Source organism: Lampris incognitus, chromosome 1, assembly GCF_029633865.1.
Source record: "Lampris incognitus isolate fLamInc1 chromosome 1, fLamInc1.hap2, whole genome shotgun sequence".
Classification (NCBI taxonomy): domain Eukaryota; kingdom Metazoa; phylum Chordata; class Actinopteri; order Lampriformes; family Lampridae; genus Lampris; species Lampris incognitus.
The window spans coordinates 136,282,693-136,309,572 of record NC_079211.1 but is presented as its reverse complement, the minus strand read 5'-3'; the positions used below and the strand labels follow the sequence as shown (position 1 = coordinate 136,309,572).

At 43.4% G+C, this 26,880-nt stretch overlaps 1 protein-coding gene across 1 annotated transcript in view; it reads left to right on the top strand.

Moving 5' to 3' along the window:
* Positions 1–26,880, top strand: part of LOC130112503 (EGF-like repeat and discoidin I-like domain-containing protein 3) — a 154,613-nt gene that overhangs the window by 114,943 nt on the left and 12,790 nt on the right. The window contains exon 8 of the mRNA XM_056279895.1: positions 12,945–13,100. Coding sequence (XP_056135870.1) covers positions 12,945–13,100 — 156 coding nt within the window. The remainder of the gene's footprint in view (positions 1–12,944; positions 13,101–26,880) is intronic.

The window sequence follows — 26,880 nt, the reverse complement described above, 5'->3', positions numbered from 1 at the left end:
CATTTCACAATTATTGAGGCCACTGTGCCTCTGGGAACACTCAAACCTTTAGAAATAGTATTATACCCTTACCCTGATCTATGCCTCGCCACAGTTTTACTGTAGGGATCTACACATAGAGTTCCTTGGACTTCATGGCTTGGTTTTTGAGCTGACATGCAGTGTGAATTGTGGGACCTTAGCCACACAGTTGTGTGCAAACAGGATGCACCTGACCACAATTTGGAGTGCCACAACACTCTGAATACTTACGTAAATGAGAGATTTCACTTTTTGATTTTTAATAAATTTGCAAATATTCCTAAAACATGTTTTCACTTTGTCATTATGGGTAACTGAGTGTAGATTGATGGGCAAAAATGGCAATTTTATCCATTTAAAATTAAACCTACACCATAAAGTGTGCGAAAACTGAAGGGGTCTGAATGTGTTCTGAAGTCACTGTGTATATATATATGTGTGTGTGTGTGTGTGGCAAATGACATAAATAAACAAAAAATATCCATAGTGGAGTAGAGCATATATATAATGGGAAATGGCAACAGTTCTTATTCAGATTTTGATTGCCTTGTTTTACTTTAGGCTGATAAAGCACTTTGAGTGGCTGTTGCAGCTAGAAAAGCACTATAAAAAAATGCAACTTGATTGATTGATTGAAATCCAGATTTACCAGGCTGAGATATTCAATTTGGAAAAGTCAGAATTGTCATTATGTGAAACTTTTGAGTAAAACTAAGCACATGCTATCTAAATCTCTGATTTTATTCCAAAATTACCTGATGTGTTTTAAGGTAAAGAATATTTTTAAAAAAATGCAATGTTGTGCCCTCGTCTTAAAGTGAAGGATAAATACAGCAAAACGGTGTTCATTCAGACACGGAGTTCAGTATCACTTTAATACACCGAGAGCTTTTAATTCCCTTTAAGATATTTTCATTCTGATTAAATGTGTTAATTTGTTTTGCTATTTCCATCACCCTGGAATTATTTCTTAATAGACTTGACTTAATTGCATAATCCAAAATGTCTTGGTGACTATTGTGTGAATTAATACACCATCCAAGTAAATGAGCCTAGCTGATTGTCGGTGATCCCTAAAACATTAGTGCGTATTGATACAACACGTGGAGCATTGCACTATGTGTAGCACAAGAGAAAAAGGAATATCACAACCAGTAACACAAGACTGATCCCTGTTCGGAGTCTGTAAACACACATTGTTGTAATCAAACTGGATAGAATGATTACACCACTTTTACAAACTACAGCTTCCTAATCAAATCACTGCCTCATATACGGCTCTGCTGACAACAAACTCAATTTCTTTTAATCAATAGAATTAGCTGGGTGTTTGTCTGATCCATCCACAGTGGAGAACTGCTTTAATTTGTCCTGCTGAAACTCATCTCTTCTCGAGTATTTATGCAGCAAAGATGAAGCATGTGTTCTCCCTAAGAACACAAAATCTGCATTCGAGACAGAAAAAAGCAAGCATGCAAGGATTTAAGAGGTATTTTGATCATCTGGTAAAGCAATGATCATGACAGAGTTTCAAGAGGCAAGACACTCGTGTTTTGCTGAAATTACATGCGTGGGAAAAATGGGGCACAACAATTCACTGGGAACTCTCAAGGGTGAGCAGTTTTCTGTGTCTGTCAACCTTGATCCTGTGTGGTGAACAGAAGCCTGATGGCCATGAATTCTTCTGGTCTTCTGTAGTTTGGCATTTTCATTACCAACATTCTCTATCGATCTGGTCCAAACTTTTTATCATGACCCTTCGTGTCGGTCTGCACACAAGGAAATCATAATGGCTGACAACTCAAGTCAGATTAAGTACATTTTTATTCCTTCTGCTTCCCAGTATTGTATCATTTTTTTGCCCTCATATTCTGCATGCCCAACAGCATTAAAAGGAACACCATCTGCTGCTAAATTGCCTCACTGAACTAATTAAAGAATCAGAGCATTAAAAAGATAAAGTCTCCAGGTGGTTTCCTTTGAAATCAGAAAGAGGCATGGAACCATTTAGCCACAGCTGTGCTACATCGAAGAAAGTGGCCAGTGTGATATATCGTATACCCACAAGCCAGACTTATGCTGCGTTCCAGATAACGCGGATGTCGAGATTTTCAGTCGTCCTACTAGAAAAAGTACAATGAGACGCCACTCAAAGTTGGAGTTCCTACATGTAAGCTCAGGGCAAATCCATCTACCCCGACTTCTTGGAGAAGCAGTTGTCTGACGTCACTCAACAGTGGCAGTGCCCATGGAGGCGCACAATGTTAATGGTAAACCATCAACTGAAAAGTAACGTGAAGTACATTTGCCTGTAGTTAATTAAAATAATATATACTATCATGTAGTAAAACCTCGTTTGTATGTAAATTGATGTCAAAATGTGCCACCAATGTTATTAGGTAGCTGGTTATGGTAAACATTCTCTGAAAGTTATCTCTAAACAAAAGTTATTCCTCTGTTTAATTTATATATGCAAGGAGGCTGCATTGCTGACAGTTCAATTGTCTCGGTTCGAATCCCCATGTTGCCTCCGGCTTGGTTGGGTGTCCCTACAGACACAATTGACCGTGTCTGCAGGTGGGAATCCGGATGTGGGTATGTGTGCTGGTCGCTGCACTAGAGCCTCCTCTGGTCGGTTGGGGCACCTGTTCAGGGGGGAGGGGGAACTGGGGGGAATAGCGTGATCCTCCCCCGCGCTACATCCCCCTAGCAAAACTCCTCACTGTCAGGTGGAAAGAAGCAGCTGGCGACTCCACATGTATTGGAGGAGGCATGTGGATCGGCAGAGGGAGTGGACAGCGACCAGGATGGCTCGGAAGAGTGGGGTAATTTACCAGATACAGTTGGGGAGAAAAGGGGGGGAGGCGGGGATCCAAAAAAAATAAACAAAACACCGCTTTTTCAGTCAGCCATGTTTTTTGTTTACGTTTGGCATCATGCACCTGGAATGCTTGGAGGTTGGAAATGGGAAATCCCAACTGTGAAATTCTGATCTCAAGACTTTGAATGGAATGCAGCCTTAAGTTGTGTCCAGAATCATTCCCTTGTTTACTCGCGCACTATTCCCTACATATGAAACACTTATTAGGGTACTTAATTGGGAGTAATTAAATAGAGATTTCAGATACTACTGAATAGTCCATTTGTGGCTTTTTCTCGTCCCCTCACACAGTTAGACAGTAAAAAGAGTGCCCGAGCAAAGCAAGGAGGAGGCAAATCACTGCATCATGGTATTTTTTACCATAACATAGTGTACAGGTGTTGGACACTACATTTTCAGTTGAATTGTGTGAATTGGTGAGGACACTGAATAGTGAATACATTTTACAGTTAGAGTTTGGACACTCAATCAAAATGGAGGAAGGTGAGCATAGTACACCATATAGCAAACAGGGCGCACTTTTGGACACAGGATTATTCATGGCAAGTACGCAATTTTGAGTGGTAATATGCCATCTTATTGTCCCCCATCACTGGGACTATCGGAGCGGGGAAAGCTGATTTGTCTGTCCATTTGTCATTGGCAAATTATCAGAAACCCCTAGTCCAATTTGGATGAAAATTGAGGGAGCGATGCATCCTGTCACTACCCTCAGGCTTGTAAAAAAATAATGCCGTATTTGACCAAACATGGCTACCCCTGAAAAAAGATTCCAGGCTTTGCATGGCTTCCACTGCAGGCCAAAAAGATCTCCAACTTTAAACAAGCACAACTTTCTCGCCATTGCAGCAAGTCTTGGAATACAGTTCAAATATGCATTTCCCCCATTTAAACAACTTTGCATCTTTGAGCATCGAACTCCACCCGCTTATTTTTTTCTGCCAAGTTACACAATGTTTTGAGTACATTCCATTTCTATAATCAGTTTGTCCAATACACTTGTATTGTCTGCTAATTTACACAATATTAATTTTCTTTTCACATTTAACTACCATTATATCAATATACATGAGGTGAAATTCTAAAATGTGATCCAACTAATTCAAGAGGAACCCTTTCACCGTACACAGTAAAAAAACTGAACCCGAGCATTTCTACATGGGGCACCAAAGTGAAAGTTCACGATTCCTCTTAAATATTACTATACGTGCCTTGCACCTAGACACCAAACAAATTTCAAGAAATTTGATCTGTGCATGCATTTCTTCAAACCAAATATTTTATCTTTTCTGGTCGGGTTAAGAACTTGGGGGAATTATGCATTAAATTGGGAAAAAAAGGTGTGGTGAAACTCTTGTTGTAATTGTCATGGTTTAAGCCAAGGAGTCGCAGCATCATTCCTGGAAATTGACGTGTTTTCTGTTGTATTTTAACTTGTTTGAATGCTAATATCAGTCAAACAAAACAATCAGGCTTGAGGGCATCTGGGTAGCATAGCATTCTATTCCATTGTCTACCAACACGGGGATCGCCGGTTTGAATCCCTGTGTTACCTCCGGCTCGGTTGGGCGTCCCTACAGACAACTGACTGTGTCTGCGGGTAGGAAGCCGGATGTGGGTATGTGTTGTGGTCGCTGCACTAGCACCTCCTCTGGTTGGTTGGGGCACCTGTTCAGAGGGGAGGGGGAACTGGGGGGGAATAGTGTGATCCTTCCACGCGCTAAATCCCCTTGGTGAAACTCCTCACTGTCAGGTGAAAAGAAGCGGCTGGCGACTCCACATATATCGGAGGGGGCATGTGGTAGTCTGCAGCCCTCCCCGGATCAGCAGAGGGGGTGGAGCCGCGACCAGGAAGGCTCGAAAGAGTGGGGTAATTGGCTGGATACAATTGGGGAGAAAAAGGGAAAATTAAAAAGAAAAAAAAAACACATCTGATGCAAAGTACTAAAACATGTTGTGTTTTTGTCTCTGGCATTTTAGAGCTCACCTCGGATTCTCATGAATTTGTTTAGCATATGTTGGGCCGAGAAAGTTAGATTAAATGGCACTTTCACAATTAAGGGGCTCAGGGGCTTATGAATTTGAATCACTAACTTTGCCAGGTCTAACAAAAGCCCAAGGGACAGTAGCCGAGCCTGTAAGGGCAGAGGCTATCGGAAAGAGAATAGGAGAAGTGTCAGAGAGCTGTTATATATTGGAATATGCTTCTGGCAAAGTACCGACTGGTGTTTTGGACTGCCATTCATCACTGCTGACCCAACATGAACCTCAGGGTCTTTGCTATTCCATCACTGATCAAGGTAGGGCCTTGAAGTACAGTTGATGGGAGGCAGGGAAACTATAATTTTATGCTTTATAAATGCCTTTATGATAATGTCTTGGAAATGTTGAACTCGTGTCTAGGATTATCACCCCCCCCCCCCACAGAAGGCATACAAAGGCATTTATAGCTTGGAATAAGTGAGAACGTGATTACCTTCGGAGCCTCATTTTAACCCAATCCAATCGGGCCCTTACTTTGCTCTATATTATTCAATTTCCCTGCAGCTAGCATGCTGATTAAATTACTTTCCAAATGAAGTTACTGAAGAGACAGTGAATCCATCTACTTCCCTGATGCAATTGGTTACTTTTTAGTGCCCCCTACTTCCCACCATATCTTTGAACATACAGGTCTGGGTAATGTTACACTTCTCTTGCCATTATCTGAGGAAACCATCTTCTGTTCCAAACCAGTGTCTTGATCTTCGTCTGTCTGGACCTTCTCTTTCTCTCTCTGACTATCTCACACCTGACACAGGAGGCACATATCTGTTTAATCTTGGAATGATTAATTCATGAAGCTCCACAAACACAAGATGCAACCTGGGAATCCACAGAAATTATCAGGACTTGAGGTGCCGTGGCTCAAATCAGTGAAGCTGAGATTTCCCAGGATGTATTTTGTGTATGTCTTATGGTTTCAGCACGTTTCTAGTCCACTCCATCTCTTGACTGGTTGAGAGTCTCGCTGCATTTCCGTCAGACATATTTTGAACTCAGGGAGCTATGTGGTCCCTGTTGATTTTGGTACACAGAAAAAAAAAATTGTGGTTAAATATCCAGATTAGGGGCATCCGGGTAGCATAGCGGTCTGTTCTGTTGCCTACCAACACGGGAATCGCCGGTTCGAATCCCCGTGTTACCTCCAGCTTAGTCAGGGTATTAGAGGGCTCTGCTAAAAAGCAAAAACCCTGCCGTGAGTACACTTAAGCACAGGCCTAGGTCCCTGACCCACAAATCCACAAAACTAAGCCATGGCTTATGAGAGAGAGTAAAATAATATGAACTACAAATTAAACTGTCAAAAAGACCTGCAAGTGAATCAGCTCCACTTCGACATTTGGGATAAGCCACAGAGATGCAGGTAGGAGTATGGTGTTCAAGTGTGTGTATCAGGGTATCCAGGTAGCGTAGTGGTCTATTCCATTGCCTACCACCACCAGTTCGAATCCCCGTGTTACTTCCAGCTTGATCAGGTGTCCCTACAGACACAATTGGCCGTGTCTGCGGGTGGAAAGCCCGATGTGGGTATGTGTCCTGGTCGCTGCACTAGCACCTCCTCTGGTCGGTCAGGGGGCCTGTTTGGGGGGTAGGGGGAACTGGAGGGGGGGGGGGGCGTGATCCTCCCATGCGCTACATTCCCCTGGCAAAACTCCTCACTGTCAGGTGAAAAGAAGCGGCTGGCAACTCCACATGTATCCGAGGAGGCATGTGGTAGTCTGCAGCCCCCCCTGGCTCGGCAGAGGGGGTGGAGCAGCAACCGGGACGGCTCGAAAGAGTGGGGGTAATGGCCGGATACAATTGGGGAGAAAAAGGTGGGAACCCCCCCCCCCCAAAAAAAAATCCAGAGCTGTCCATTGCTAAGTCCAGACCAAAGCACTGAAGGAAACCATGAACATATATATATATATATATATATATATATATATATATATATATATATATAATTAATTAAAATTTTCAAATGTTCATTTTTTACAATGTAAGAAAGTGCATCCGCTACAGAAGTGCATGAGTAAGAAATTGTACATATAGTATAATTTTTGCATGCGTGCTTTTTTTTTTTTTGCATCCTGAGAATTCAGTATGAATATTTCAAATACTGTGTAGGAGGAGGAAAGTGGAGTGAAGAGTGAACTATGCCGAGCTGTGCGTGCCAAAGGCCCAGACCAGACCAGGATTGTACTTTCAACACACTCCATAAAACCTCCATATCCACAGTTGTTTCAGCAGAAAACCCTTCACTATAGACTTCTGGAATCATTTCACATTTTCCCCCGTTTTGTCTTCAAACAGAAAACCAGACTTTTTGGTTTTCGGTATGAAGATCACGCGGGCAAGACACCCTGCTTTAACTTAACGTCGGTGAATAAGCTCCCATCACCTGTCAAGTCAAAGTGAACATTAAACAGAGTGTGAAATTCCTGAGCTCTTCTACCACAGCAGCAGTGTGGCCATTTGTCACGCATATGGATCAGAGTCCCTCGCTTTACTAATACTGACATGGTACACAGCACCCTAGGCCTACATGCCCTCCTCCTTGCTGTAATGCTTAAATGATCCATATTACCGTGGTTAATTCCCTCCCTGTTCCCCTTGCCACGGTGGATTGCTTATATCGTTCCCTTTGCCTTTTGAGAGTTAACATGCTGCACTGGAGCTGCTGCTGGGATGGAGCTGTGTGCTCTAAGTGGCCTATTTGCATTCCAGGTGGATGTGTAATGTTTGGGTTTATTATTAACTGGATTTGATGGAAGACAGCCTTTGACTGGGAGAGAAATAATCAAGAAGTTAATCATCGCCTCTTAATCTCCTGAATGTGTGCTTCCTCTTAAGGTGTTTAGCCAGGGCTAGCTGGGTTAAATTAGAGATGAATAGAAAAGTATTGCTGCAAAACGAGAAGCTATCATGTCCACTCGGCTGCTGGTTGTTGCCAGCAAGTCCATCTAGCTGCATTTTCACCTTCCGTTCATAGAGACAGTTGTCTCACTGACCTACATTCTGCAGTTCACCTGTGATGAACACACATCATGGCTATTGCAAGGAGAGATAATGCATTAAACTACTGACACTGCATGTAGCATTACCTCATGCACACATGGAGGCACGAGGAAAGAAAAAGGAGGTAAGATGGGGGAGGATGTGTCATACGTACTAATGCCAGTAACACGTAAAGCTAATGAACTTAACTTGCTGTAATTATTTTACAGTTCATGATGAGTCACTGTACTTTGGAAATGTTTTGACTGGGGCGTCCGGGTAGCGTAGCGGTCTATTCCGTTGCCTACCAACACGGGGATCGCCGGTTCGAATCCCCGTGTTACCTCCGGCTTGGTCGGGCACCCCTACAGACACAAATTGGCCACATCTGCGGGTGGGAGGCCAGATGTGGGTATGTGTCCTGGTCGCTGTACTAGCGCCTCCTCTCGTTGGTCGACACACCTGTTCAGAGGGGGGGGGGAACTGGGGGTAATAGTGTGAGCCTCTCATGCGCTGCGTCCCCCAGGCGAAACGCCTCACTGTCAGGTTAAAAGAAGCGGCTGGCGACTCCACATGTATCGGAGGAGGCATGTGGTAGTCTGCAACCCTCCCCGGATCAGCAGAGGGCGGGGGAGCAGTGACCAGGATGGCTCAGAAGAGTGGGGTTGATTGGCTGAATACAATTGGGGAGAAGGGGGGGGGGGACTTTGACATCACTAGATCTGTAGTAGTCTGTCACCAAGACGAGCTTTTTTTACATCAAGCTTAACTTACCAAGAGAACACAATCCACAAGATGTTCCCAAGTCCACAAAAATAAATGTCAGTGAATCTGATTGCATTTGGCACTTTTGAAAGCATTTTACTCGAGACAGATTTTGAGGCACCAGGAAGTCTTTAAACTTGTCTCACATTCAACACATATCAGTGTTAAGGACAACCCAGTCCTTTTACTTTGCAGCTGTGTCTTCTGTCCTTGATGCTTTCAGGCAGATGAGGGCCCTCGCTTCAAAATGTCATCACACCACTCTTACTTTCTGAGGGTCTCAGCAGGCATTTTAATACATTTAGCATCTGTTCATACCATGAAGCAAACTATGCTGTGAAAGGTGTTAGAGTGTATTTCAAGACAGTATACATATGTACACATGCTTGTGTGTGTGTGTGTGTGTGTGTGTGTGTGTGTGTGTGTGTGTGTGTGTGTGTGTGTGTGTGTGTGTGTGTGTGTCAGAAGAAGAACCCATTTTGGTTTCTCTGAATATGTACTTCCAAGAGGTGGATCGAAGTCCAGTAAATAGGTTTATTTTCCAAGTTGGACGTCTTTTCAGAAACCTTTTCCAGGCCCTGATTTGTCTGTAACTTGCTGTTTTTTGTTTTAATGTGCTGTTTTATAGAGATGCCATCATGCAGTTGGTCTTATATTGGTTTCATCTTGAAAATCAGGACAGTGAGGCCTTTTTTGGTGTACGTGAACACCACTGAACTTGTGAGATAGTTTCATCCAGCGTTCTGTGGCATGGAAGAGAAACTGAGCGGGCCCGAATTCTGCTCTGACCTCACTCAGCTTTATACTTTCAGCAGCGTTGCCCTTCTGTAGTTAATGGGACGAGGCGCCATCCTCACTGCTCTGTGATCTGTATGCAGGCAATCCTGGATCCTGCAGTGTGCCCTAAGAGAATACGGAGTACGGAGATGTGTCACACGCACACACATGCTAGCATGCACGCACGCACGCAAATGCATACACACACTCCTGCAGACTGTGGAGTACAGGGTATACAAGCATTGTAGGTTAAATAAGTATTCAACAATCAAATTAGCACAGTTACAGGAAGAATGGTTACCTTGTATGCAGAGTATTCACAGAGAAAACAAAAACTGGGCCTTATTCTGCTCTTAATACATCTGATTCTCTCTTTTTATACTCTAATGGTGCAACTTCAAATGCATACCTGACTTACACAACTCTTGCCATAATGAGTTAACAAGAGGAATTTCTGCTTCGTCCTCTCGTTGTCTGTGAAAGGTACATACCGTACGTACATGTTCCCTCTTCGCATGATGCCTTGGGTAACTACCCAATCATTTCTTTATGGATTGACTGCAAACTTGAGATTAAGGCCACATAAATCTTACTTTAAGCTTCGCAAAATAAAACACAGAACAGAATCCCCTGATCGAATATGATCGTTTCTTTCTTTGGAAAGTCTCCATGATGGGATTCCAGAAGTTGCTGTAAAAATTTCACACAGCACTCGTGAAGCCTGGGATAACCGCTCTGGATAAGGGAACAGGGATGGCCATAAGGGCGTTATGAAGGAAAGGAAAGTGAGTGGGAGGTGGAGAGGCCTAGCTCTAACAAGCTTATCTTGCCCTTAATTTGGTTAGGGCCATCAAAGCGCCGGGAGCCGGCGTCGCTAGGGGCGATCGTATTTTTTTGACCGCTACCTGTGACAGCAATTACAGGTTCCCCTTCAAGTGTGCCTTTGTTTTGGTGGCAGACTCCACTGCATGGCTAGAATGAGATTACCTTCGCGCTGTGCGTTTGGAGGGTAATCAAAGCCTCAACAATGCGAGGGTCCGTGCCCCTCTCAATAAACATCTGTTTCCCCCGAGCACCAGCCAGTGCCACTGCACCTTTACAGTACAGAGGGCTGTTGTGCCATTATTGCAATCACGAAAGAGCTCTTGTTTTAAATCATTCATATGCAGGAAAATATATCCCACGTCCATAACCCCGTGCAGAAGCAGACATGAACATTTCATTAGCCAAGAAGACAAGTACAGCCTACAATGCTCCAAACTGAAGGAGGGATATCATTCAAGAGCAAATGATCCATGCATTAAATGCATAAGTGAATACCTGACACCAGAGCAATGTCACCTTCATTACAACAACTTAAAACAGGCCTGCAATTACATCCTCTCTTCCGAGCCGTCCTGGTTGCTGCTCCACCCCCTCTGCCGATCCAGGGAGGGCTGCAGACTACCACATGCCTCCTCTGATACATGTGGAGTTGCCGGCCGCTTCTTTTCACCTGACAGTGAGGTGTTTTGCCAGGGGGACGTAGCACATGGAAGGATCACGCTATCACCCCCCCAGTTCCCCCTCTCCCCCGAACAGGTGCCCCGACCAGCCAGGGGAGGCGCTAGTGCAGCGACCAGGACACACACCCACATCTGGCTTCCCACCCACAGAAACGGCCAATTGTGTCTGTAGGGACTCCCGACCAAGCCGGACGTAATGCGGGGATTCGAACCGGCGTCCCTCTTGTTGGTAGGCAACGGAATAGACCGCTACGCTACCCAAACGCCCTGATACACACACTCGAACGCCATACTCCTACCTGCATCTCTGTGGCTTATCCCAAATGTCGAGGTGGAGTTGATTCAGTTGCATGTCTTTTTGACAGAGTTGAATTTGTAGTTCATATTATTTTACTCTCTCTTATAAGCCACAGCTTAGTTTTGTGGATTTGCGGGTCAGGGACCAAGGCCTGTGCCTAAGTGTGCTCACAGCAGGGTTTTTGCTTTTTAGCAGAGCCCTCTAATACCCTGGGAATGTTTTCCATTCTCTCAGTAGCTGTGAGGGAGAAGCAGCTCACTGCCAGGGCTGAACCCTTACGAGAGATGAAAGAAAGATGAGCGAGCTCATGCAGACCACCACCCAGAAGTACCCTATTGTTTCGGGGTGTGAAATGTGTTGTAACATATTGCAGGCAAAAGCAGTGTAATGTCGAGTCCCGAGGTTTTGGTGAAAATGGGCTGGGATCTGGATGTAGAATGAAACTGAGCTTTTTCATGCGTCAGTTCATTTTTTCCCCCCTTGTTTATAATTTGTATGGGTTCTTTTTGTTTTGTCAGGACACTGTGGTACAAACTATGCTGGCCTACGACCAGGCCAATTAGTGTGATGTATGGGGGTTTCTGTGTCATGAAAAAGCACAAGAAATCTGCATACTTTGCTCTCTCTCTCTCTATTTTTCTCCTTTTCATTAAATAATTTTGTTGAAGTTGTTTTCAAACTTGTTTAAAAGAGTATGTTCAATAACGACTGGTTTAAACTCAAAATTCTCTCTTTCCTTCTCACTTTCTCTCCAACAGCAAAATGTCAACTCATACCCTTTTCAGTTTATACTGGCAATAGGTTGCTAGGTGCAGAGATGACACCTGTATTAGCAACATCAAAAAGCAATGCTTTTCCTCATCTGATGCAAAGCAAATGCTGATTCATGTTCAATTATGAAATATCAGACTCGGAATACTAAGGACGACCGTCATTCCACAATTCTGCACTTGTTCTCCAGCAGTTTTATGCTCCCCTTCGGCAGATAGTTGCCTTTATTCATCATCATTATTATTATTCTATATATTCATTCATTTTTACTTGAGATTCAATTTGACATGAACTTGGCGATAAAATGAGCATGGCCAGAAAAAAACACTTACTTAATTGAGTGTAATTGCAGTATATTTACTCCGTGGTATGTTGTGTATATGGTTAACTGTGGCTATATTATGGTACTTACCCTGCAATTTCAGGGTTCAAGCTTCCTGTGCCTTCAACCTCATCACATCAGTTTTGAGTACAGCTGTAAATAATGATATAATTGAACTCTTAAATATCAATAAAAGTAACAATCTATGTGTTTACTGCCTATCCCAAATGTGCTGTAAATTGTAGGCAACAAATGAGAACGTATTAAAAATTAACCTAAATGGAGCAAGCTGGTACTCAGAAACTGCTGTGGTCTGCAATTTCTGTTTTGCTGAGACTAGGTTGCAGGCTTAGCCTTGTTGTTCAATATTCTGTGAATAATTGAAACTGACTTCTTGCACCCAAATCTACAATGTCTTCATAAATCCTCTTGAGGACATTAAAAGAGAGGAAAAAAAAAGATGCTGACTAGATAGTGACAACTGAGAATCTCTGACACTTTACCTGGCTTACTTTTTATGGGATGATTATATGTGTAATCTTGCTCTTACTGTTTCTCTCTCTCTTTCTTTTCCTCACACAGATGGACATGATTGTGCCTACCAAGATAACAGGTATCATCACACAGGGAGCCAAAGACTTTGGCCACGTCCAGTTTGTTGGCTCGTACAAGGTGGCGTACAGTAACGATGGAGAGCGGTGGATTATATATCAAGATGAAAAGCAAGGGAAGGACAAGGTAAGCAGTTCTAACCCCCTTTGCACCTCCTGGCAAGGAATGCAATCAAAGACAAAAGTTCTACAAGTTACGATTGGGCCTAAAAGGCAAGGCAGAGGTAACCAAATAAAAGCACAGCGACGGGGCGTCCGGATGGTGTAGCGGTCTATTCCATTGCCTACCAACATGGGGATCGCCGGTTCGAATCCCCATGTTACCTCCGGCCTGGTCGGGCATCCCTACAGACACAATTGGCCGTGTCTGTGGGTGGGAAGCTGGATGTGGGTATGTGTCCTGGTCGCTGCACCTAGCGCCTCCGCTGGTCGGTCGGGGCGCCTGTTCAGGGGGGGGACTGGGGGGGAATAGTGTGATCCTCCCATATGCTACATCCCCCTGGCGAAGTCCTCACTGTCAGGTGAAAAAAAAAAGTGTCTGGCGACTCCATATGTATCGGAGGAGGCATGTGGTAGTCTGCAGCCCTCCCCGGATTGGCAGAGGGGGTGGAGCAGTGACCAGGACGGCTCGGAAAATAGGGTAATTGGCCAAGTACAATTGGGGAGAAAAAGAGGGGGGGAGGAGCCAAAAAAGCATAGTCACAATCCCATGTATGTAGACATGATGGCATTCACATTGGCTACCAAATCCCGAATGCATGACCATGGGGAAGTTCTGTTCTTTGAATTGAATAATTACACTACAACAGATGGTGACATTATAGACTGAAAAAACTTACAAAATGGAGGGGGGGGGGGGACCAACATTTTGAGCTGAAAAATATTCAGCGTGGGCCTTGTTCTGTATTTCCCCCCACTCCTGTTAACATCTTATCTCTGGCTCCAGCAGAGCTTGCCTGGTCTCTTGTCTTTTCGCCTCTTTCTGGCTTTGGGATCAGATAAGAACATGTTGTCAAGCAAGGCTGGCCAGTACTACAGTGAAAATCTCTTTTACAGCCTTTAAACCAAGTGCACATCCTTTCTAACTGCCCACATGAACAGAGACACTAGAGGGCACAGTTGATATCAGTACAGCGGTGGGTGTATGGGGGCAGCTGGAGCAACTTGTTTGTTTGACTATACAAGGTTCTGTTTACTTTTCAGTCTTGCTATTATTGTGGATAAGGGCTTCCTACTTCGCTTGTTCAATTATTTTAAATGGTTTGAAATGGCAGAGGATATGTCAGGATTTTGTTGAACCAATACATGTATATTTCATTTTGCGACGCATCCTTACTAGAAATAGGCAGGCAGCATTGCTTCCTGTTACTGCGTATTATGATCACAGAAAGTTGAATCAGTTCATCTGGACACGTTTATTGACATCTAAGTGACATGTTCAGTCTAAACTGACTGCAGGTATCCCCACCCCTTATAAACAATACAATTGCATAACGACCGAACCCAATGATCGGTTTCATATGCAAATTTAGAATGACTAAGGCCGCCATTTTGACGGCTTTGGATTTTTAAAGTTTAATAACTTTGTGGAAAAAGATAACAGACCTGCCGCTCCCTGAATGCTCCTAAAATTGTATATAGTTGCATTAAAATGAGTTTTAGATCAGTTGCACAAAAAAAGTTATGATAAGATCTAATTAAAATGACCATGAGCCATCATAAAGACGGCTCGTAATTTGTGCGTCGTCGTGCGTGTCATGTCACACTATTTATGAGGCGTGTTGGTCACGTCATTTCCTTTGTGAAGTTCATTGCTCTGTCCTAGAAACACACTGGTGTTTTCCAGTGCAGAGTAATAGTCTAAACTTGATTTTTGATTATTGCCAACATGTATGGGTACAGATGCCGTTTCAGACGCACCATGGCTACCACCGAGGCGTCGCAGTATTTACAGGCGTTAGGCAGCAGCCATTTTAAATTTTTTGAAAAATAGTATTGAAGTTGTTAAAATGATAATTTTGGTGTCAGTCGTTTCTTAACAGACATACTAACATATGCAATGCGTTAATATCTCAATTGGGTATTTATCTTGACAGAATATAGAGTTTAAAAACCAGCGGCCATTTTGACCGCCCATGGTCGTTTTAGGTAGGAGTGAAATCCCGGTCGTTCTAGTGTTAACTAGAGTTACAATGGCCATGTGTACTATTCACAGAGGATTGGGGAATAGCTGCAATTATAGCATATGCATATTATGATACGAGCCTGGAAATATGTAATAGCAACAACCCCAAAACTATGTAGGACTAGTGGTTTCCACCTTCCTGTGTATACACACAAAACAAAGAGCTAACAATGCCTTGATTTGTCATAAGAGCAGAAATTCAGATAACTTCGCATTTCATGGTGTACCTCAAACTTGTCTGTTTTAAAATGTCAGCTTTTGTTTTGACGGGTTCAATATGATAATTCTTAAACAGATATAAGCTGGCATATTGTCTTGACACTTACAACTCTCCCGTTGCATTTCATCAATTTGTTTCCTAGGTTGATAAATCACCAGTTCAACAGTCTTCCAAGACATTTATTTCACTCCTGCAGTTCATCGCTTGAGAAGTTCATAATTTCAACACCCAAGATGATGTTTGAGTTTGGGCCACCACTTACGGTGTATAATTTTCAGTCGAGCAACCTCAATTCTGAGCACTGGACGAGTTCCAACTGCTTAGCGAGCGTCATCTGAGAAAGACAGCGAGAAACAGAAAAGCACAGCTGATATCTGCTGAATGCTTTGTGTTTTAAATCAGCTTATTTACAGGATTAAATTATTTAGTGGAGCACCGTCATCCAGCAACAAATGAGGATTTTATGATCCGCTTGACACAAGATACAAGTCATTCTAAAATCCATTCCATACCACCTGCCCGCTGTTTTGTTTTTGTTTTTTTCGAGCATCCCTCTTTATATTGCAGAGCAGAAACCAGGATGTCTACCTGCTGTATCAGAGGACAGCCATGTTTAGTGAGGCTTCTGAAAATGTGGGAAGCCTCACTGTGGAAATGTCCCCATGCACACCGAGGCCTGAGCCAAGGGGGCTGTTCAGATGTATGACTCTTCAAGGTATTTCCCCCCCCCTCAGCCAAATGAAGCAGCTACTAATGCTGGAGGACACATATTTGGCTGTTGGACCCCCGAGTTCCTGTCTGCCATACTGCAAGGCTTGGTGCAGATACTGTCTCTCGTATGTGTGTGTGTCTGTTTATGCGCGTGCCTGTTTCCTGTCAGTGTGTATGTCTGGGTCGAATACAGTGATAGGGTCTTGTAAGTATTCTCCTCAGCTCCCTGCTCTAGCTCCTGTGTGGCGGAGGCTGCAGGCAGTTAGATCTAGATTGAGAGAGGAGGCTCTGTCAGAATACAGATGTCCTCAAACACAGGCAGTATCCCACCTTGACAAAATCCATGTAGTCCCATACCTTTCTTGCCTTCTCTTTATGAACAAACTACTTGCACCTGCACACGTATCACACACACACACACATTCTGATAAACTTCATTTCAGTAAAAATACAATATCAAAATTTTTTTTCAAACATGTATGAACTCGGGGTGTCTGGGTAGCGTAGCAGTCTGTTCCATTGCCTACCAACACAGGGATCTCTGGTTCGAATCCCTGTGTTACCTCCGGCTTGGTCGGGCGTCCCTACAGACACAATTGGCTGTATCTGCGGGTGGGAAGCCGGATGTGGGTGTGTGTCCTGGTTGCTATACCTCCTCTGGTCGGTCGGGGCGCCTGTTCGGGGGGGGGGGGGGGGGTATAGTGTGATCCCCCCACGCGCTACGTCCCCCTGGTGAAAAGAAGCGGCTGGTGACTCCACATGTATCAGAGGAGGCATGTGGTAGTCTGCAGCCCTCCCCGGATCAGCAGAGGGGGTGAAGCAGCGACCAGGACAGCTCGGAAGAGTGGGATAAATGGCCAGATACAACTGGGGAGGAAAGGGGGAGGGGGGGGTAAAAAAAAACATGTATGAAATGAGCTCTCACATGTACACACTCTTTACTTTGGTGGCTAGCTTCTTATGCTATCAATATTATCATTTACTTGGGAGTTAACATTTTCACAGTGCATTGATTAGAATAGCCAGGCACAAATATAATTGATTTGTGTTTGATGGTGTTCCTCTTGGGCACTACAGGGTTAATTATATATAACCTGCAATTCCCTCCGGCTCAGTATTCACAGATGTGGTAAATGCAATCATAGTTTAAAATTAGCCACTGATTGCCATAGTTTTCTTCTAGTTTAAAAATATTGTTGGTAATGAGTCAGTGCGCACCGCGGAACCTCAAGTATGTCATTATTAACTTTTATTGTCTCCATATTGGCTGTCTGTTGAAGAAAGTGGTTAGTTTGTGGGTTTGAATTTAATTGAATGCTACTTTCCCTCCCTCCGCTTTGCTGGCAGGCCACTATTGACTTCTCAGCAAAAACGGATTTGAGCTTGCCTTGTTTCACCAGGGCTGACTCTGGCAACACAAGGTCAGAGAGCGGATAGGTCTGGGTGACCTGTGTTCTTGGCCTTTTCTGCAGGTTTAAATAATTGAGTATGGCTAGTCATGTATCCCCAGAGGGCCCTCAAGTGTTCCCCTATTAATGTATACCCTTGACTTTTGATGCTTGGGAATAGACTCTGGGCTTCTGGGTCAGTCTGAAGTCACGCAGCAGAACAGAGATTGGGCCAGTGTGTATCTGGGCTGTTAGGTGGCATATACAGGATGCAGGATTAGAAAAGGACACCATCATGCAACCACTGCCACAAAGTGTAACGGCTTTATAGTATCATGGACTACAACAGCTATTCAAGGAATTAAAGGACAATTCCATTTTTTTACAACCTGGGTCTCATTTTTGCAGGCTCCGCCCTCATGCATATTGGCTATGATACAGTTCTACTCACCAGGTTTATTATAGAAGTTCAACTTCATGTATGCTTGGGCGGCACAGCGGCGCAGTGGTTAGCTCCGTGTGGAGTTTGCAGGTTCTCCCTGTGTCTGCAGTGGATTTTCTCCGGGTGCTCTGTTTCCCCCACCATCAAAAAAAAGACATGCATGTTAGGGTTAGTACTCCTGTCTGTGCCCCTGACCGAGGCATGGCAAGACAAACTGGAGTTGGTCCCCAGGCGCTGTACGCAGCTGCCCACTGCTCCTAGCTACACAGCTAGGATGGAATTTCCCTACAGGGATCAATAAAGTATCTCAAAATCAAAAAAAAAAAAAAAAAAACCACTGCACTCAGCTTTACTATGGTGTCTTATGGGGCGACATATTTCAGCAAGTCAGTTTTATTTGTATAGCCCAATATCACAAATTTGCCTAAAACAAGTCCAGTTTAACCCAGATATCGCAACCAAGTATTTGGTTGTGATGTCTAATATTACCCATGGTGGATGTCATTACTGAGCTACACGTTGGTTCAACTTCTAGCAATTACAGCCTATACTTACCGCACATTAATAATAACCGTCGACGAACTACCTGGACAGCACAGTTGAAAAATCACAGATAATGGAAACTCGTACATATATACGTACAGTCTAACTGAGGCACTAGGGTTTTTTGTTGTTGTTTCTGAAAGGAAAGATTTACGGCCTGTGTTGAGTTGCCCCGTAAGTGGTCCACTGTCCAAAATATCCAAAATGAAGCTGGTGAGTAAAATATCATAATTAATATGCAAGATGGCAAAAACTACAAAAATGAGACCCAGGTTGTACAGAAAAAAACAAAAAGGTATTTTTCTTTAAAGTCAGGTGGGACATTTTGGTTTATTTGTGTATTTACAAGTGCTTGGTACACAAGGTCTTTTTTTCTCTGTTTGCGGTAGTCTGACATCCTCGAGACCATGGATCACGAGATATTGACCAAAACTATCAGAGGATTCACTCAGAATATTTTTGGCAGTGACACACCTTGTCCTTTTTAAGTCTGCAGTTTTTGTTTTTTCATACTGAAAGAAGAAATCCTTTTTCTCCCTCTCTCACACATACATTACATTACTGAGTTTGTTCAAAGACTTCGTGAGTGTTGTGGTCACTTTAGCAAAAATGGCAAGGGCGAGTCTATAGTGAACACATTCTTCCTTTTATCACTCAGCTAACCCTCATTTTGTGATTCTTTCCATATCCTGTTCCAGATGATATATTTTGGGGAGATAGCTTCCAACAGTGTGCAGGTCCCCAGACAGTCTAGGAGAGATTCTTGTCTTATTTCAATCAGCTGCTGCTTTCATGGCCTTCCTGTCCGGCCTTTTATATTGCTCTGTTGTGTTCTAGCTGTCACATCACTATTGAGGCAACCGGTGCATGAACTGGACCAAAACAGGTGCCAGGACCCTAATTCAGCAGTTGCAAGACATGAGCATCGCATGTGTCTTGGATATCTTTATATTTATATGCATATTTTGATGATATAGCCCTCTTCAAGTGTATTTGTGTATGCATTTCATGACATACATTACCATAGTTTGTGCATGTGTATATTTAGTTAATAAAAACTTTTTATATAGCTATTAATACACAAATATAATATTGCATATGTGATCCAATAAAACAAACTGAACATATGATATCTGTTGGCCCACAGACTAAATTGGATAATGAAAAAGAATGCCAATGATGCAGTCACATCAAATCAACATAAACCGAGTACAACTGAAAAGTTATTTAATTTATTCCTTTATCTTCTGGTAAATCAACATTTCCCCCTTGCAGTAATGGTATATACCATTATAAATAATAATAGTAATAAATCAAATTTATATAGCACTTTTCTAACACTCAAAGTCGCTACGAGAGGGAGAGGTGGCAGCCACACATGACGCCAGCAGTACTCTCCCAATTACACAGATACAAAAGGGCAAGAAAAGCAAAAAACAGCACTGTAGACGTTGATTTTCTGTACGGGTTTACTCCCATTGTCTATTCCTCTCCCGAGGTATCCACTAGGCAGTGGCACTATTTAACCCATAGCTAGGGGCTGGTTTGTGGGCTTCAGGTAATATCTACACACCGGTGGGCTTACGTACTGCACGTCTAGGGGCCAGACCTCCTCCGAGCCAGGGTCCAAGGTGTACCCAGTTACTGTGTGTCACCATGAGGAGGCACTAGGTAGGGCTTGCTGTTGGAAAGGCTATGTACTGGCAGGGAGAGACTTATATGCTTGGCTCTGCTGTTTGCATTTCTGCCAGCCAGCGGTGAAGTTTGAGAGTGAGACGTGACAGGCACAGAACACTACACCAACACACTAGACGCTTCACAATAACCCCACTTCCTACACATTATTACAAGCATGACAGAACAAAGGAGAAAAGAGAAAGCATGAGAACTCACCCCATTCAGTCAGTAGTTTCAGTCCTTGTCCACAGTGTACTCCCAAAGATTTAACTTCTCTGTAAATCCAGCATCCAACCTTATCTTTCACAATGAGCCAATTATTTGCCTTGCAGAAATAGTCAATGTGGTCCCTCACCCAGCAGTCAGGTGCACTGTGCCCATGGTGCGAAGTGTCACTGCCACCACCTCAATAGTTGGCAGCTGACGGGGGAGGCAGTGACACTTCGCATGGTGTTGGTGCCACAACTAGTACCAACAGCCTGTGAGTCATTTGCACTGCAGCTAGCTACTAATGGCACAGTTACAACAGCATTCAGAAATTAACCCTCGTCAGTTACTAAAGTTTCCTCCTGGTTCTCTGTGTTTTTTTTTTTTTTTCGTTTAGTGTTTTTTATCCATTTTAACAAGGACATGTTGTGTTGTTTTCTCAGCATTAACTTAGCTGTGTGTTTACACAAAGATGCCATTACGTGGGTGATTAAGGGTGCATACCTAGACTCATCAGAACGTGACAGTACACAATCAGAAGTACCGGCCCATTTCAGGCAATGGAAGCAACACCACTTGAACTGATGCACAATTTCTCCTCTCCCTAGTGTCATGCGCTACAATGCAATGTAAAATAAAGTGCCAAAAATAATTATAAAATTAAGTTTGTACAGTAAATTTGTTGAATTCCATGCAGGGCCTTCTCAAAATAGTTTGATATACAGTAATCTCACCAAAAACTTTAAATTGTAATAATGCAGAGAAATCAGGGGGAAGTTGCAAGACAGGAGTTGAGACACAGGTCTCATCCATGAAATAAACACTTACTCAAGTGTAAGACTGTCAGGCAGAATGTGCTTGAATAATACAAAATGTAAAATATAAAGAACTGCACTCTTCTGAAGTCGCTTACTTCAGTTTTATGTTCCAACAGCTGCATGTTTCAGAGCACACTTTGACCTCACATCCAGTTCCCAGCTGACGGTTCGTTTGTTGCTCTGCTTGCTTTTAACTTTGATAACTAACGACTTTGAACAACTCATTGGGACCATTAGATTATTTTAATTGATTTTAGGGTTTGCCTCTATTATTATTTTATTGGATCATCTACTCCTGCACTGGCTTGATCGCACTCTAGTCTCCGATTCTGTCGTACTGGAACTTTATGCAGCTTGTTTCTAGCCTGTGGCTAAGCTAACCAAAACAATTATACCAACTTTGCCCTGTGAGGACTGTGTGCTACTAAAGAAAGCAAACAGAAAGATTGCTGACCTTGAACAGGATGTTTGATGGCTTTCTGATGAACTCCATAAGAAAGACTCCCTTTTGACCATTTTCATGGACATGGCTTCTGGGCAGTCCAAATGGATTGCTTCTCTCAGTGCAACCATCCAGGACACAGTTCTGTTAGACCCCTCCACTTGTCCACAGCTTTCCTCCTGCTCGACACCTAACCACCAGTCATCCTGGGCTGAAGTGGCGGTCGGCAGTTGCAAGAGAGGCCCAGAAGGGGCTGCCTCCCTCCCTCACCTCTAAGCTTGTCCAACTGCTACACGAACCTGTCTGACGACACTCCAGTCCACCCAGCTGATGTTCCTGCAGTTCCGACGCGTCCCAATCTGGACCCTTCTGTGTAAATGACGCCTGCTGACACTGCAGCTTCCCCGCTAATGGCTAGCAGTGTTCAGGTGGCTCGCCATCCCACTGTGAAGCCAAAGCAACAGCCCTCATCCTGGGTAATGACCTCCTCTTCCAGTCATAAGATCCTGAAAGAGGCCGTGATTAGATGCTCTTGAAGTCTTCCATGCCCCGAACCAGGGGGGGAATCCATTCTCAGAGCTGATGTCGCTGCCTCGTTACAACCCTTGTTTGCTCAGACCCCCAAACCACACATCTCCTCGTCCCCTTTTCTCCCCAGCCACATTAACAGTTGGGGATTCCATAATCGGGAGCATCCGTTTTCTCAACACAACCATACACTGTTTCTCTGAAGTCACAGTCCCTGACATCCTGGATAAGCTCCCGGGGCTGCTGCCCTCACTCCTGTTCTCCACCAATCGAGTGATTGTTTATGTGGGGACAAACGATGTGGCTCGTCAGCAGTCGGAATTAACCAAAAAGGATTTTATTATCCTACTCCAACACTGGCCTGTGGAGCAGAGCTCACAATATAGGTTTTATTGACAATTTTAATCTGTTTTGGGATCATTTACCCCTCTTCAGAACTGACAAAGTCCATCTCAACAGGCTGGGTAGCCGAATGCTAGCAGCCAACCTGCAGCACGCCATACAGTCTTCTTCACGTGGTTGACCATTTGTGTCCCACACTTCCCTTCTGGAACATCCATTTCCACCTATGGTGGCACCCCACAGTACTGTTCCGCCCACTAGCGCCCCCCACTGGCCTCATCTGTCATTAACCCTCTCACTGGGAGTTTTCCCCATACAGACCATTATTATGCACTGGGCCTGTCATCCACATGACATATTACGACGTGACCGGCATGTAGAGCACAGTGTGCTAACTCTGCTAGTTAAATCAGCTGTTTATATGCGTACAACCTGTCATAAGTTTGCCCTCTAAAACATCCAATCTATCACCAACAAAGCCTCTGTGGTCAATGACTTCATCACAGTGCACAAACTGGACTATTTATGTCTCATGGAAACCTGGCAGTCACAGAATGACTTTCTAAAGCTAAATTCAGCAGCTCCACCAGGATTTGTTCACATACGCGAACCCTGGTCTTCAGGCAGAGGAGTCAACCTTGCCCTGATCTATTGCAATAGTATAAAACTAATGTCTCTCTCTACCTGATTAATCTTCTTTTGAACTGCTGGCTGTTAAGCTCTACGGACCTACACCCATCATTGTAGCTGCTCTGCACAGACCACCTAAGGCATCAGATATTTTTATCACTGAACTTGTAACAGTTTTAACCACCCTCAGTGCAATGTCTCCGAGTATAATCCTAATGGGGGATTTAAATTTTCATTTTGATAACAATGACAATATATTCACTAAAGATTTTAAAGCTATGTTAGATTGTTTTGATCTAACACAATATTTCAACTTTACAACCCATACCAAGGGTCATATCCTTGATTTAGTTTGCAGTTCCAGCATCGCACCATATAACATCACCTCTGCTGAACTACCCATCTCTGACCATAAAGCTGTATTATTCAACACCAACCTACTGCTCAGTAAATCAAGGGTGCATCGTACCATATCATACCGCAACATTACATATGTTAATCCAGATGATCTCAGCAATTTAATTACCTCAAACTCCATTCCTGGTCCCTCCTCCTCACTCCCTGATCTTATGGACTGCTATAATGATAGTTTATATTCCGCACTTGATACTTTAGCCCCTCTGAAAACACGGGTTGTCTCATTTGCCCATACTACTCCCTGGTACACACTTGAACTACATCAGCTATAGGTCAGTGCCATGAGAGGCTTTGCACCAAGACTGGACTTGCTGTTCATAAACAAATTTATTCAGATCATATACTCCATTTACAAAAATGCTCTTTCAACAGCTACAACATCCTTGTATGCAAATATCATCAGTACAGTTGAATGGAATACTAGAACTCTCTTCTCCACAGTGAAAAGGTTGCTCAACCCACCTGAAACCAATATGAACAGTAACCTTTCTAATGAACAATGTTCTGCTTTTTTTGAAGTTTTTCAACTACAAAATTAGTACAGTTCATGAGCACCTGGCCCCTGCTAACATCATGCAGACAGACTTACCATCAGCAAGCGCCATGAAACGGTCCCACCCACTGTCCTATGAGATTTCAGTCTTCCAACTGAAAATCACGTTTTCATATTCTATCTCCCTGATAACCTTAATCATCAACTCCTCTCTGTCCACTGGTACAGTTCCCACTTCACTGAAGGTTGCCATAATTGAACTAACTCAGAAAAAATCTGGTTTAGATTCTATTGACCATTCATCTCCAAAATCCTTGAGAGGTTAGTTACATCTCAACTCCAGATCTACCTTGATAACAATAATCTCTGAACAATTCCAGCCTGGCTTTTGCCCCAAACATAGCACAGAAACAGCCCTGGTTAAGATCACCAATGACTTCCTTCATGCCGCTGACTCTGGTCTGCTCTTTACTGTCATCCTCCTTGACCTCATCGCAGCCTTTGATACTATATTCCATCAGCTCCTCATAGATCATCTGACTAGCATTGGATTTGGGGGCACTGTGCGTCAGTGGTTTGCTTCCTACATTATAGACAGGACACATTCTGTACAGATTCAGGATTACCAGTCAGAAAGTTTGATAGTGCCACAGGATTCAGTGTTGGAGCCACTTCTGTTTATTATTTACCTCCTCACGCTTAGTAAAATCGTCAGGCACTATGGAATCCATTTCCACTGTTATGCTGATGATACACAGCTTTACGTGTCCACTAAGCCCACATCCACTCTCCCCTCCAGTACCCTCACTGCTTGTCTCCAGCATGTACAGATATGGATGAAATTCAACAGTAGTAAAACTGAGCTACTCCTCACTGGCACTAAATCTGCACTCTCGAAAACTTACATTTACTCACTCCCCATTGCTGGAGCCACCATACCTGTCTCCTCACAGGCTAAGAGCCTTGGTGTTATCCTCGATGGTACTCTTTCCTTTTCCAGTTACATAAACAATGTCCCCCAGATTGCCTTTTTCCATCTGCAAAACAGCTCTAGACTATACCCTGCTTTAAAACAACACTCCATAGAAGTCTTAGTCAATGATTTAGTTACATCATGCATTGACTACTGCAATGCCATCCTGGCAAGCATCCCCAACAAACTTACTGTCTTCAACTCACCCAGATTTCTGCAGCATGGATTATTACACATTCAAAGTCCACTACACGTTTTTCCCCTGCGTCATAGCAGAGTAACTTTTAAATTTTATTATTACCATTCAAAGCTCTTCATAATCTATCCCCAGCATATCTCACAGACCTGTTTCAGACTCTCACTGCATCTCGCTCCCTGTAGTCTTCAACAGCAGGTCTATTGGCACTACCAGCCATCAACCTCAGCACAATGGGCACCAGAGCTTTCTCCTATGCTGCACCCAAACTCTGGAACGCCATTCCCCATCACATCTGCATACTGGACTCCATTACAGAATTATTCAAAATTGCTCTTAAAACCCACATTTTTAAACTAGCTTACTCACTTTAATAGCATTAACTGCATCATCTTCATCTTGTTTTAACTCTTAATTATGTATGCTTTATTGTTGATTGCACTCATGTTTTTTTACTACTTTGTTTTATTGTGTTTGACGTAAGGTGACCTTGAGTGTCATGAAAGGTGCCTTTAAATAAAATGCATTATTACACACAGTTGTGAAATAGGACTTGATATAGATTAATTCGTTTTTATCGTTTGTTACATTGATACATGAAAACCCAGAGTTATGCATTCCCGAAAACCTGCTATGTACTCTTACCCAATTAGCAACAGTGAAATAATCAGTCAATTTTAAACTATTCGGAGCTGATTTTCTAGTCTCGACCACCATGTGAGACAGAGACTTTGGCTGAAACCCTGGAGTGTCAGAATAAAATGCTAAATTAACATTTTTACAAAGGTGACAGGGAAGTGATTAATTACATTCAGAGACCGTTCTGAGTTGAAACTCCCAAGAGATTCAAAAACTAAGTGAGGCACAGTCTGAAAAAGAGATATTAAAGGAAAGACAAGAGGCAAAGTAAGGAAAGCTTGATTATGTGATGCCTGTGTTGCTTTCTGTGGGGTGGTTGGATTTGAGTTGTGTTTAGTCAGAGATTTTTGTTTGGTTTGGGTACAAACTTGTGAAAGTTATTTCGTTTACATGTAGTTGAATTGTGGCATTGTTGAATTGTTAGTTACATAGGTGAATCTGAGTATTGATAATAATAATGAGATTTATTCCAGTTCCGATTGTATGTGATTTCTGTGTGCTTGATGAGGACTTTTATTGCGAGGTTCTATTGGCGAGAGATGCGTGCATCCGGGGTCTCAGTCGGGGAGCTGCTGTGATTGGCTGGTTTGCGTTCTGGGGGTGACGTCGGGAAGGTTGGTGCAGCTTCGGAGTGGGGACTCTTTAGTATGACGGGACGAGGACGGACTGGTGAGTGATTGCGGGAGTGAGTGAGTTGTATTGTGTGTTAGCTTTGAGTTGAGGGTACTTGAATGATGTATGTTTGTATTTTGTGTGTTTTCTTTTTCAAGGTTCGTAACCTGTTGGTTAAAAATAAAGAAATTTTCGACCATTGAGTGACGTCCTGTTCATCCTCGCCTCAGCTGCGGGGCTTGTTTGAGAGTTAGCAGCACAGTTACGAACCACCACGACGGCAGAAGAGTTGCTGAACCGTCGCCTGGACGAGAAAGGTTGTGGTATCCATGTTGTTGGTGTAAACGTAATAAACCCGCACATAAGGCCACTAGGGTCAGCGGGCAGGTGGTGAAATTTCCCTTTCAACGACGTACCTGTTTGTAGCTAGCATGCTAGCTCAGG